This window comes from Cydia amplana, chromosome 9 (genome assembly GCF_948474715.1).
Source record: "Cydia amplana chromosome 9, ilCydAmpl1.1, whole genome shotgun sequence".
Classification (NCBI taxonomy): Eukaryota; Metazoa; Arthropoda; class Insecta; order Lepidoptera; family Tortricidae; genus Cydia; species Cydia amplana.
In genome coordinates, this window is record NC_086077.1 from 11346411 (window position 1) to 11359135 (window position 12725).

A 12725-nucleotide genomic window follows, 5' to 3' on the forward strand; every position below is an offset into this window, starting at 1 on the left:
TCAAAATAAAGTTGAGTGAGAGCTGTTGAAAGCAAAAAGCCGGTACGTGCGATCATTATCCTAAAATTATTAATTAAAATAACATACAATTTGCTTTAAAAATGCTTTTCAAGAAACTATTTACTATAGTTTTCGTACGAACCGATACCCAAGTACTATTAGGCTTGAAGAAACGTGGTTTCGGCGTAAACAAATGGAACGGTTTTGGCGGTAAAGTCGAGCCCAATGAAACAATAGTCGAAGCAGCTGTGCGAGAGTTGAAAGAAGAATGTTGTCTTAACGTTAAAAAGAGCGATATGAAAAATATTGGCCACCTAGAATTCACGTTTGAAGGTGAATCGACAATGATGGACGTGAGAGTATTTAGTACTACGGTCTACGAAGGGACACCTACTGAAACGGAAGAAATGCTCCCTAAATGGTACAATAATGATGAAATCCCATATAAGGATATGTGGCTTGATGATGAGATATGGTACCCATGCATGTTGAAGGGTAAGCTTTTTTATGGAAGGTTCCATTATCAGGGACATGAAAAAATATTGAATTACAAAGTTGAAGAATTGAAGTCTATGGAGGAATTTTATGCTAACAGGAAATAAGTTTTAAGCTGGAAACTTTAGTGGCAGTGTTGATTAACGGGTTGCTGATTATGACCACTAAGATATGATATAAATTTAATTTTAATAAAAATATTACTTTCACCTGTTTTGAACAGAAATGTTTTCTTTTTTAATCAAGAGATTTATCATGTGACAATTGTTAGTAATTAAGTATAAGATTGTTGTTTGTTAGTTGCTAAGTCTGTGATTCAACTTAGTTGTTCCTAATAATGTTAAAGTACTTAAATACCATTAATCTGATACTGTACCTTTACTTATTTTCTCTATTATATGGTCAATAATGTGTATGACTACATACTTACTATATATATATACTTCCTAAAAAAACCTCAGTCCCTTCAAAGTATTGAAGGATTTAGCGACTAATATCATCATACAATCACCATCATCATAAATCAGCCTTTTATCGCCCACTGCTGAGCATAGGCCTCTCTTCTAGTACACCACTTAGCCCGGTCCTGAGCCAATCTCATCCAGAAGTGACCCGCAATCTTCCAAATTTATCTCTCTGAAAAGTTTACGCATACTTTAATACTTTTGCCACAAAAATACTGAAATAGACATCAAGAAAAATGATACAATAAAATATTTACATTTACAATAGTATGGTACGATAAATGTGATAAACAATGCTTTGAAAGCGGTTGTTGATATGACCCATACCAACATTTTCATGACAAAGTAGACGCACACATAACAGCCTTATAGTGACACTATCTCAGGGCCAGAATCTAGTCGGGTTTGCAAAAATAAAATAAGTCGTACAAAAAATATTAATTTATTTCACATACAACAATATACAACCAACCATTCCATTGAAACAAGTTAACTTTACACATGTTACTTAACATTCATTCACAAAATTATAACTAAATTATGTCTGAAGGAAAGCTTTACATGAATGAACACAAATACACAAAGTCATTGGACTACAATTTTTACACCATAACTAACAAACATAAAGCTGTCAGCTATTTACGCATACCAGTAAGAGTATCTGTTACAAGGAAACATTCAAGTCATCTGTGACTGAACAGTAAAAGATACAGGTTTCCAAAAACACAATTTAGCTCTCCTTCCATTGCTGCAACAGTTGCGTAACACTAGAAACTTCTATTAAGTAAAAGCTACAGTGAAAAATCCACATTTGATGTTTACATGGCTGTCAACAGCACCAATCGTTGACTGAAGAAGTTGACCCAGTATTAAGCGCTCTAATACCAAACAATCACAGGTTAGCTGATTATACCTACTTGCAAAGTTTAAATTAGTTTCACATTATATTCATTATCAATTACCGATGTGGGTAATACAGGTGCTGGGCATCCCTGCGTTTCCTTAATTCCGTCCCAGGCCGTGTAATGTCTTACGACTTACACCATAAATCGTCAGCAATAGACGCTAAGGCGAGTTGAGGGTCCAGGAATATGTACATGAAAGAGTTCATTAAAATGCGCTTGCCTGGATGCGCCTGACCGGTCCACCAGATTATTGGCCAGTTACACCAACCACACTTGACAGACTCATCAACATTATTAAAATTGTAAGTCCCGTTGTACAATTTTAATAATGTGTAATAATCGTGGAACATTAAATCAGTGAGACTCATCAACGGCAATCAGCAGCAGTATAAAACTATAAAACTTCTCATACAATAAAATTTAGCGAACTTCTTAATCCTTGGCCACGGACCTGTTTTTACGGTAAACAATTATGAACGTAAACAAAATGTCAGAACGACTTTGACGACATACCGCATTCGAACGCCAGTGGGTAAGAAGTGACAGGCTGTTTGGTGCAACCGCCTCTGTGTTGGTACAACCCTCATTCCACGACGTACCACATTCGAACGCCAGTGGGTATGAAGTGACAGGCTGTTTGGTGCAACCGCCTCTGTGTTGGTACAACCCTCATTCCACGACGTACCACATTCGAACGCCAGTGGGTATGAAGTGACAGGCTGTTTGGTGCAACCGCCTCTGTGTTGGTACAACCCTCATTCCACGACGTACCACATTCGAACGCCAGTGGGTATGAAGTGACAGGCTGTTTGGTGCAACCGCCTCTTTGTTGGTACAACCCTCATTCATAGACTAGGAATCCTCTAGACTGAGTTTAGAGCAATTATTTCATGAAACCGATACTGCCAAAAATACGGGGGTGCGGGGGGACGAGGTGAGCGAATCCCGTGCCGTGATTGGTCCGTTCAAAGACACGGACCAATCACGGCACGGGATTGACTCGAAGATGGAGTAAAACTACCGTATAAGTGGCAGAGGGGGTAGCGTTACTATGCTCAGTCTAGAGGATTCCTAGTCTATGCCCTCATTCCACGACGTACCACATTCGAACGCCAGTGGGTATGAAGTGACAGGCTGTTTGGTGCAACCCTCATTCCTCATTGACGTCCTGCAGCAGAGTGCGGGCGAGGTTGCGCGCGCAGGCCAGCCGCAGTAGCTCGGCGCGCTCGCCGGCCAGGCTGCGCGCGCGCAGCTCCAGGCACAGCATGACCTCGAACGTGTCCGCGGCGGAGAACACCGGCTCGTCCGACTCCAGCAGGGGTAGGGTGTCCAGGAGAAGGGTTTCCCAGAAGCTGTTGGAAAACACAAGTGTTTAGAAATGCTATTTAAGATAAGATAAAAGATAGTTTATTCAAGTAGGCATAATTACAATGCGCTTATGAACGTCAAATAATGCTAGGTAGACCGGCTCCAACCCTACACCTCTGCCCCGAGAAGATTTAAATCCCCCCTCAATTGGAGGAGGGTATCCCATTATGGGACCGGCAACAAACTCGGCGGGACACATCTTTTCAAAAATAATTACATCTTATAATTAACATGCATTACGAGAAAATAAGGAAAAAAAATACAATTTAAATCACTATAGAATTCATGCAATTATACACATAAGGTGTAATAGAAATTTGATTTATGCTGTGTGCAGTGTCTGGGTAGCCTATGAAAAATTCCATTTTTAGGGTTCCGTACCCAAAGGGTAAAAACGGGACCCTATTAACTAAGACTCCGCTGTCCGTCCGTCCGTCCGTCTGTCACCAGGCTGTATCTCACGAACCGTGATAGCTAGACAGTTGAAATTTTCACAGATGATGTATTTCTGTTGCCGCTATAACAACAAATACTAAAAACAGAATAAAATAAAGATTTAAGTGGGGCTCCCATACAACAAACGTGATTTTTGACCGAAGTTAAGCAACGTCGGGAGAGGTCAGTACTTGGATGGGTGACCGTTTTTTTGTTTGTTTTTTTTGCTTGTTTTGCTCTATTTTTTGTTGATGGTGCGGAACCCTCCGTGCGCGAGTCCGACTCGCACTTGGCCGGTTTTTTTAAAGTACAACAGCATCATACTGTTTAACAGCTGTTAGAATCTGTGCGGAAAAATCTGCTGCTGTGCTGTTAGAATCTGTGTGGTCTTTTCTTTCCGCACAGACTCTATATAAGGTTGAATAATTTTACGGTTTAGACTCACTTGTTTTAAGTCACTCGCGCGATATGTTTCGGAGAGCCTAGGTCTCCTTTCTCAAGCACTAACAGTGCGAGCAGCGTTCACGACGGCGGTGTATCGCGTACCTAGGCTCTCCGAAACATGTCGCGCGAGTGACTTAAAACAAGTGAGTCTAAACCGTAAAATTATTCAATGTTAGTATGTCTCACAACAGTTAAAATTCTATATAAGGTGTTTGATAGTCGGTACCTGCCAGGTACAGTTTATTCACCCGTGTTGTTTCTGTCTGTCTTGTTCCAAAGTGATTTCCTTATGGAGCCCTGGCAACTTTCCTCGTCATAAGAAAGATTACTCTAATTACTTACAAAATAATGCTTTAGCTAGGCTATCAAGCTTTCCAGTCAATCAATTGTCTATGTTTTTTTTTATATTTACAAAGAGTACTCACTAGTCTGGTGCAATCTTTGAGGTCAGTAGAGATATGAGCAACTTGGCAGCTTTCCTGAATTCCCTGTTCTTGTACAATCTGTGGAAGTCGCAGTATTTGCCTGAAAGAAAAAAAAATCGTTTAGCTCATCATGACATACGTCGGTGGCCAATTAAAAATATTCAGTCTCGCGTGGATGATCTGTTTGTAGGATATTTTTAGTATTAAATGGTTTTTCCCGTAGTATTTTACAAGCAAGAATTAAAATAGATGATGACGCAGCAGATCAGTCCCCGCAGTCGGTAACACGCCGGACGCTGCAGAATCTGAGGCATGAGATTAAGGCCGACCTCACTGAATAAGACAGTTCTATAAGGCCCACTTGCACCATTCCACTAACTCGGGGTTAATCGGTTAACCCATGGTTACCAGTACAATTTGATACTGGGTTAACGGTTTAACCGCTTAACCCCGGGCTAGTGGGATGGTGCAAGTGGGTCTAATGCAACACTTGCAGCGGTAACAGTAACCCCACCCCACCGGGACCAGATCCCTCGCGGGCAGACTGCCACACGTGGTACAAGTTCATAGGCCAGTCCTAGGCCTTCGAGGGAAGCCAGTGCTGTCAAACTGGTTTAACTTGACAGACATTCAGACGTACTCATTTGAGTAACCACTGTTGAATTGAAACTTGTATTGAATTGAATAGCGCAACGGTGGCCATGTACGAACACATGGTATCATCTTGGGTCGTCCCATTCGTTTTTCGTCAAGTTCTTAAATTAGTAATATTCTGCTTTCGTCACTCATTCTAAATTGAAAGCCACCGACGATTGTGACGAATGTAGAATGAGTGACGAAAGCAGAATAGGACTAATTTAAGAAAAAACAAAAACATACGATGAGACAGAGAATGTAATTCGGTGATCCTTCAGACACACGCGTGAACAGACACACACACACACACGCACACACACACACACACACACACACACACACACACAGACAGAATATCTCTAAGATGGTTGTTTGTTAATACAGTATGGCACTTTATTTGTATTCGGAAAAGGTATTATCGCTTACTTACTGTAGTTAGTTAAGATTAGTTGAATAGTTTATAGCCTGTAAGGTTATTATTGTCTTAAGATATTTATATTTGTAAATAATAATGTAGTAGATAGTACTTACCTCAAGTTACCTATGTAAGGAAGAGCGGTGTCTCCCATCCCAACACAAGCATTTATTTTGCTTACAGGGAGGCTCCATCCCTTTGATCATCTGTACGTGTTTTTGTTGAATAAAGAATTTTGAATTTGACGAAAAACGAATGGGACGACCCAAGATGATACCGAACACATGAGTTACCTAACAATAGTGCTCTGTGGTGCAGCAGCAGGCCGACGCCCGCGGCGGGCAGCAGGTCTTGGGCCGGCAGCGCGCCGCAGCGGGTGTAGGCGCGCAGCGCGGCGTCGGCGGCGCGCGCGCACAGCGCCGAGTCGCGGCCGCGCATGCCCCACGCCAGCGCCGCGCCCGAGCGCCCCGCCGACAGGTGCCGCGCGCCCAAACACAGGCAGACCGACCGCACTGGAATAACACCCTAATATTAATTATATAATACGAGTAATACTCATCGAGACAATTCTAAAAACCCCTAACACAATTAGGTTGTGTTGTTTCATCACAGAGTTCCTATGGCCACCTCCTGTCTCCATCATCAGATCGGCTCGATGGTACCATAATATTGCATTGTCACCCGACTTACATGTGTATGTAAAATTTCAGCTCAATCGGAAACCAGAAAGTGGATCAAATTTAACTTGCAAGATTCCATTACATAGTTACATACAGGTCGACCTAATAAAAGAGTGTTAAAAATGTGACGTCACGTTCCAAATGGAAGAGATTATGATTAGTCCCGTTTGAAGTGAAAAATGAGTATTTATACGAGTGTCAGTTCCGTTACCTCATTTGATTCTAAGATGCAAAACACGGAAGACAGGTCCAATACCAATAGTAGTACCCCATCAACTCGAGATGCGGAAATTCCTTCAGGATTCGGTTAGCACGATTTAAAATTAAAATTACAATGTGTTATAAAAAAGTTTCTGAGAAATGGAACACTTTTGCCCAAGACTGTATTTTTTTCAAAGCCATGGTAATAATTATTATTAAGACTTAATTGCGGACATCACAAATCCATAAATGATTATCTAGGTACAATTACTTATCACTATGTTAGTATTGACAAAACAACTTATATTTAAGTACTACATACATTATTTACATTATAAATTAAACTGAGCTAATGCCTACTTCAATTTTAGTGACTTGCCATTCCCATATGATTAACTTGAGTGTACCACACTCACCGACGTTGTGCAGGCCATACTTCTGCGCCTCAGCGGCGACCCTCAGCGCTTTAGTCTCCGTGCGCACGGGCAGGCGCGCCAGCAGCAGCTCGGCGCGCGCCGGGCCTTCGGGCGGGGTCGAGCACAGGTACGACAGCCCTACCGGCCACAACGAGCCGTGCTCCATCACCAGGCTACCATACTCCAGGATCAGGCTGTCGCGGAGGCGGCTGGTCACGCTGAAAAACGTTTTGAGTTCAGCCATACACTAGGAATCCTCTAGACTGAGTTTATAGCAATTATTTCATGAAACCGATGCTGCCAAAAATACGGGGGTGCGGGGGGACGAGGTGAGCGAATCCCGTGCCGTGATTGGTCCGTTCAAAGACACGGACCAATCACGGCACGAGATTGACACGAAGATGGAGTAAAACTACCGTATAAGTGGCAGAGGGGGTAGCGTTACTATGCTCAGTCTAGAGGATGTCTTGTCTGTGAGTTCAGCTTATGAATGGCAAAAACCTTAGGTTCTATAGCTAATGTAAAGCCCCGCCTGTTCCTATCTCTATACCCGGTGCTGGTGTACCTAGCTTTATTTGACGTTTATAGTTGTAATTATGCCTACTTGAATAAACTATCTTTATCTTTATAGCTCGGGCATTATTGATCATGGGCGCGACAGCAATATAAATACGCGCGTGCGATAGAGATAGCAACAGGCATGTACAAAATTCTTTTTATTTATTAGACAACACATTTTATACAAATCGGAACGCACAACTACTCCTATGTTAATAAAGACGTGTTCCAATGTATTTGGCTACACTTTCCGCTGCCAGCTATTTATATATTTTGTTACAACGAAACAGTCTACTAATGGTCTACATACATTATTACACTACAAGGTATCTTCTTCTTAGTCATATACTAAATTGTCAGAGTAATCACGGTCATTGAGGTCGTTGTATGGCCATTTTAATCGATTCCCGCCACGAGATATTAATTACCATTATATAAATGCCAAAATGCCCTATATTTATGTTATAAAATGTGATCACTTACTCAGTCTGATGCTTATCTAAGATCTTCAGTTTGCCACAGTGGACCAGGATGTCTGTGAGATGTGTCGCGAACCAACCGTTATCTGATATCTGCTGGATTTCGTGAATCACCTGAAAATAAACAATGAGTTTTACTGACAGCGCGTAATTTGTTTATATTTTCTAGGTTATTATCTTATTATATTGTAGTCCAGGTTATCCAAATGTAAAGCAAATTTAACTACCTAGGAGATTGATTTGGATTATTTAATTTAAATAAAAATGTATGAGATAATATGCAGTCGTTTTTATACCATCCTGGACGGTAACGGTAGGCAAAATTATTAAGGGATTTAAATAATAAATACTGATGTCGGCAGAACAGGACATCTTGTTGTGTGCGTGACTTTCAACTCTGGTATACTTCTATACCAACCTTTTCAATAGGGATGATGAGTATGATGACACATGTTGAATTTTATAACAAAATCTAGTAAAATAGATAGCAAACGAGCAATTTGTCACAATAATGTGGATATTAAAATAAAATATTGAAGAATTACAAAAATACAGGACCTGAAAGTTTCAAAATTTAAGTTTTTTTTTTACTTCCAAAAACGATAAAAGTAAGGGTACCATTCGATTCCTTACATTTCACCCAAAAAAATATTGTATAGCAACTATATACATAAACGCAATATTTCACCGACAAAAACGCAATTTTCTTGTTTTGTCCATACTACAAGATGGGCGATGACGTCACGGCCTCTGGCCGTTTTGTATAGGGCGTTTCGCGAGTGAAGTGCGACTGTCGGACTTTGACTACAATTTCTGACTTTTGTGTTACTTTAATGCAATGGGTCCCATATAGACATTTGATCCTAAAAACAAACCCGATCGATTGATACCATAAAAAAAATTAGTCATGTAGCCTATTGCCCATAGATCTTACCTGATGCAGTTCCCCCTCGACCGCAGGCCGCAGCAGGTCGTGCAGCGCGCTGCGGCCCGCTCCGCGCATGCCGGCGCACGCGGCGGCGGCGGCGCGCAGTTCGTGCCGCTTCGCCCACGGCATGGTGAACACGGTCCAGCCGCCGAGAATGTAGAGCCATGAGTCGTATTTGGATAGGATGCTCTCGAATGCCGAGTAATCGCCAGTTACGAGCTGGAAGATAATATCAAATTTGAATATTTATTTTGATATCTAAGGGCCCATTCGTAAGTCACCACAGCATAGGCCACATCAATTTCCAAGGTTTCCCAAAAAATCAAATTTTATTTTTGAACATGTAGTTAACTTTTTCAGTTAGAGTACTAGTCACTTTTTGTAAAAAATTTAAATCTAGTTCAAACTTTAAATATAGTAATATCTGGGAGACCTGAGCTTTGCTCGTAAACATATAAATATAAAAAACTAAAAAAATGCGCGTTTTCCCAGAGATAAGACCTAGCTAGATCGATTTTTCGCCCCTGAAAACCCCCCGTTAGTAAATTTCATTGAATCTTTATGGAAATTAAATGTTGCAAGAACTTGTATTATGAGAGATTGTGACTGATTTTGCAGTTGATCGACCTCCACATACCTACAAACTAGACTTACCCTCATTATGAGTTCTAAGTGTGGCTGTGAAGCAACACTCCGGCTGCTCAGTTTGGATCGGCACTCGGCCTGCCAGTGCTTCCAGGTTATTGTGAATTCTCCAGTTGATAAACCTCCATATACCTACAAATTATTAAAATCAGTATACAGAAAGGGTCAAAGAATTGTTGTACAAAGCAAAATAAATACATGTGTTTTCACTAGGCCTTTCACTTAGTAATGAAAAGTAAAAGTGTAATAATTAATGTATGTAATGTAATGTTTCTCATTATTACTCATTGGTACTGAATTCCATTAAAGTCTGATACAATTTGATATGTTCTAGTTGCAGATTTCTAATTTGAAATTCATTAAATAGATTTATACATGGAAGAATAACTTGGGTGTATTTTGCATGACTCAAACCAATGTGTGAAAAGACCAAAGCATTGGCACACTATGTAGAAAATAATATGCATGATACTTACACTGTAAATTGGCATACTTTTTAAAGAGTTATCAACCAGTTTAAACTCAGTAGTATCTGTAGCGGAGTGTAGCTTCAACAGTGCCCGTGCCACATCCACTCTCCCCTGCACAATCATGCCTATGACAGTGTCCCAGTACTCCGGGTGCTCCTCGGAGCCCCGCTCGCATGCATCCAGCAGCTGCGTCGCCATCTGCTCATGGCATGGAAAGTGGAACCGGACCCATTCAAGTAAAAATGGTAGTACATAATCTCCAGGGACATTGTCCACGTATAGGATTTCACACAAATGCCACACGCACTCTATAGAGTAAAATATTGTTATACAGGTTAAAACGTTGTTCTTTTCAACGCCATCGCTCTCTTTGGACGCAGCTTCTTGGAGGTTTTCAATGCAAACTCGAATGATTGAGCGGTATTGGCGAGAATGCTTCAAAAATTCAACATGGTTATCCAAGTTTTTATTCGCTTCCGCGGCTTTTTGCAGGGACAAGAATGTCCCGTTGGATTCGTTTACTAATTTACGTAAAATTGGATGGAAAAGTAATATATCTTGACGAATGTTTAGAATTCTGTCATCACTCGTTGCTGGCGCACTTTTACTGGTAGTTTGACTTCTTGAAAATATTGAGAATTTATTTCCTCTTCTCCAAGTGCATGCTGCACGTCGTTCAAAACATTTGCCCGGCAAAACCTAAAAGAATTAGATTAATATTAAGAGTTTCATAAACATAACCTTATTGACTTAACAATCGGGCACTTACAAATGTTTTAGCACGGTTTATGGTCTCATTTTCACTAGCATCTGCTGGATTTTGCGAAAAACTGGATATATTCATTTTCTCTGGTACACACAAACTTTAATTATGATAAAAATTGCTAATTCTGTACAATTACAAATACAATCGCGGGACCGTTTCATTTCATAGTTTCTTTTTAATTTTCCGCCTGTGTGTAGCCTGCCTGTACTTTATGGTATGAGAATTGTTTATGGGAAGAGTTTCGACTTTCATAGCCATAACACGCTACCGCACCGATTTAGGCTCTTTAGACACTATCGCACCGCACCGCGACCTTGGAGCGTGGCACCCATAAGTGAGAGCGAGAAAGAGATATCTGTTTCTCGCTCTCACTTATGGGTGCGACGCACTAAGATCACGGTGCGGTGCGATAGTGTGTTACTACTTTTATGGTGCCACCGCACCGACGTGACGTTGGCGCAGCGCAGTAGTGTGGTACGGCTTTCACAAATGTCATTTGAGTCACTCATTTCGTAAACAAGTTCTTTGACAATCGTGTAGAACCCCTTTACTGTTCGAAACATCTTTCGTATTTTTTTCGGTATTTTACATTCTATGGAAGGAAACAGTCAGTGAACATTCGTAATAATTAGTATTTCTTTAAACATAACAGTTCGGTGCAAAAGTTACAAATATCAGATAACAAAAATAAAATACTATTAATTATAAAATCTTATTGTGTTGACAAGCAACAACTTCAAATTAATTTTACAAGACAGATGTTTGACCGGAGGACTTGTTGGAGGACATGTTGATTTGGTCACGAATGAAACGATATTTGTCAATTCGTCAAGTGTAATTGTTTAGACAGGAATTAAACAAAATTAGACAGTAAAATCTGAATAATATCGTGTTGTGTTACGTGTTAGCCGTATAATGTGTGACTTTTATTTACGGCGATAAGTCGGACAAAAGGAAACTACTAATCATCAGTGACAATCTTACTTGGTAAGTGTTTTTGGTGTTGCATCGAAATTTTGCCTGTCACTAACTTTCTATGTAGTTATTGGATAGCGGAACGGTTTCTTGCACTGTATTTTATGAACTTTCATCCAGCTATATGATTTATCTTGTTCCTAAAGTCACGTTACCTCGACAATATATTTGTTAGAAACTACTAGATACAGTGAGTAACAGTAGTTAGAGAAGAGTATTCAGGACAGGGTATCCTCATATGTAGCCGAGAATATTTTTCCTGACGTCACTCCTTAGCAGTATTTAGCGTTCAATGTAGAGTGATAATGTTGATAAACTTTATCTGTAAGTGATAGTGCTATCATGTATGTTTTTCAGTAGACATTATTCAGAGGTGATTGTCAGTTTTTATGAAACATAGCTTTGTTTACTGTGATAGTGATTTGGAGCAATTTTGTAAACCTGTAAGTTTATAAATACACATTTCTTCGCTTTGTCTGGCTTACCTAATACAGTAACATTATTAATTACTAACTTTTTCCTTCCACTAGTCAAATTTACCTTAATTATAACAGGGCTCTTTATAATTATAATAAACTACTTATTTTTTGATTTAATCAGCTTACCTTTTTATAATCAAAAAAATAAGAACTCTGTAAAACCCACTTTTTATTTTTATGGGACCTCAGGACCCATAACCAGTTTTATGCCAAGTTTAATACCTATTTTTAGGATTAAATAACAATGTAAATTAAAGACAAAAACTTACTAACTTCATTCAGTATTATTGTGAAACACAAAGACAAATCATTATTGGCTTCAATTGTACCATGAAGGACATAGTTGCAAGTCAGCTGATGCTCTGAAAAAACCATCACCATCTTTACAACTAAGTTCCTGGTAAGTTGTGACAACCTGTTTTTTAAGTTACCAGAAGAAAAACATTTTATTAATTACTAAACAGGTATTTGATTATTACTTTTTAACATGCATAATTAGTTGAGGTCATATAAAAACACTCATTTATATTTTTTTACTAGT

The 12725-nt window shown here is 39.8% G+C and overlaps 3 protein-coding genes across 8 annotated transcripts in view; 2 read left to right on the forward strand and 1 right to left on the reverse strand.

Moving 5' to 3' along the window:
• Nucleotides 1-699, forward strand: LOC134650709 (oxidized purine nucleoside triphosphate hydrolase-like). The gene has a single exon (XM_063505642.1). The coding sequence runs from the start codon at nucleotides 102-104 to the stop codon at nucleotides 600-602; it is 501 nt and encodes a 166-aa protein (XP_063361712.1). The 5' UTR covers nucleotides 1-101; the 3' UTR covers nucleotides 603-699.
• A 2315-nt stretch (nucleotides 700-3014) lies between these two features.
• The window catches only part of LOC134651124 (nuclear pore complex protein Nup85), a 329105-nt gene continuing 319394 nt past the window's right edge, over nucleotides 3015-12725 (reverse strand). Inside the window, exons 2-10 of the mRNA XM_063506140.1 lie at nucleotides 10734-10854; nucleotides 9971-10663; nucleotides 9504-9626; nucleotides 8856-9068; nucleotides 7926-8035; nucleotides 6885-7102; nucleotides 5881-6099; nucleotides 4537-4636; nucleotides 3015-3216 (exon numbers count right to left, since the gene is read on the reverse strand). Coding sequence (XP_063362210.1) covers nucleotides 3015-3216; nucleotides 4537-4636; nucleotides 5881-6099; nucleotides 6885-7102; nucleotides 7926-8035; nucleotides 8856-9068; nucleotides 9504-9626; nucleotides 9971-10663; nucleotides 10734-10808 — 1953 coding nt within the window. The 5' untranslated portion in view covers nucleotides 10809-10854. The remainder of the gene's footprint in view (nucleotides 3217-4536; nucleotides 4637-5880; nucleotides 6100-6884; nucleotides 7103-7925; nucleotides 8036-8855; nucleotides 9069-9503; nucleotides 9627-9970; nucleotides 10664-10733; nucleotides 10855-12725) is intronic.
• The window catches only part of LOC134651128 (epsin-2), a 33998-nt gene continuing 32708 nt past the window's right edge, over nucleotides 11436-12725 (forward strand). For 2 of the 6 annotated variants that reach the window (XM_063506149.1, XM_063506147.1), the window contains exon 1: nucleotides 11438-11717. The gene's annotated coding sequence lies outside the window, so the exon portion shown is untranslated. Of the gene's footprint in view, nucleotides 11718-11746; nucleotides 12149-12725 lie in introns of those variants that run through there. The other 4 variants (XM_063506146.1, XM_063506150.1, XM_063506151.1 and 1 more) reach the window with 4 other exon arrangements.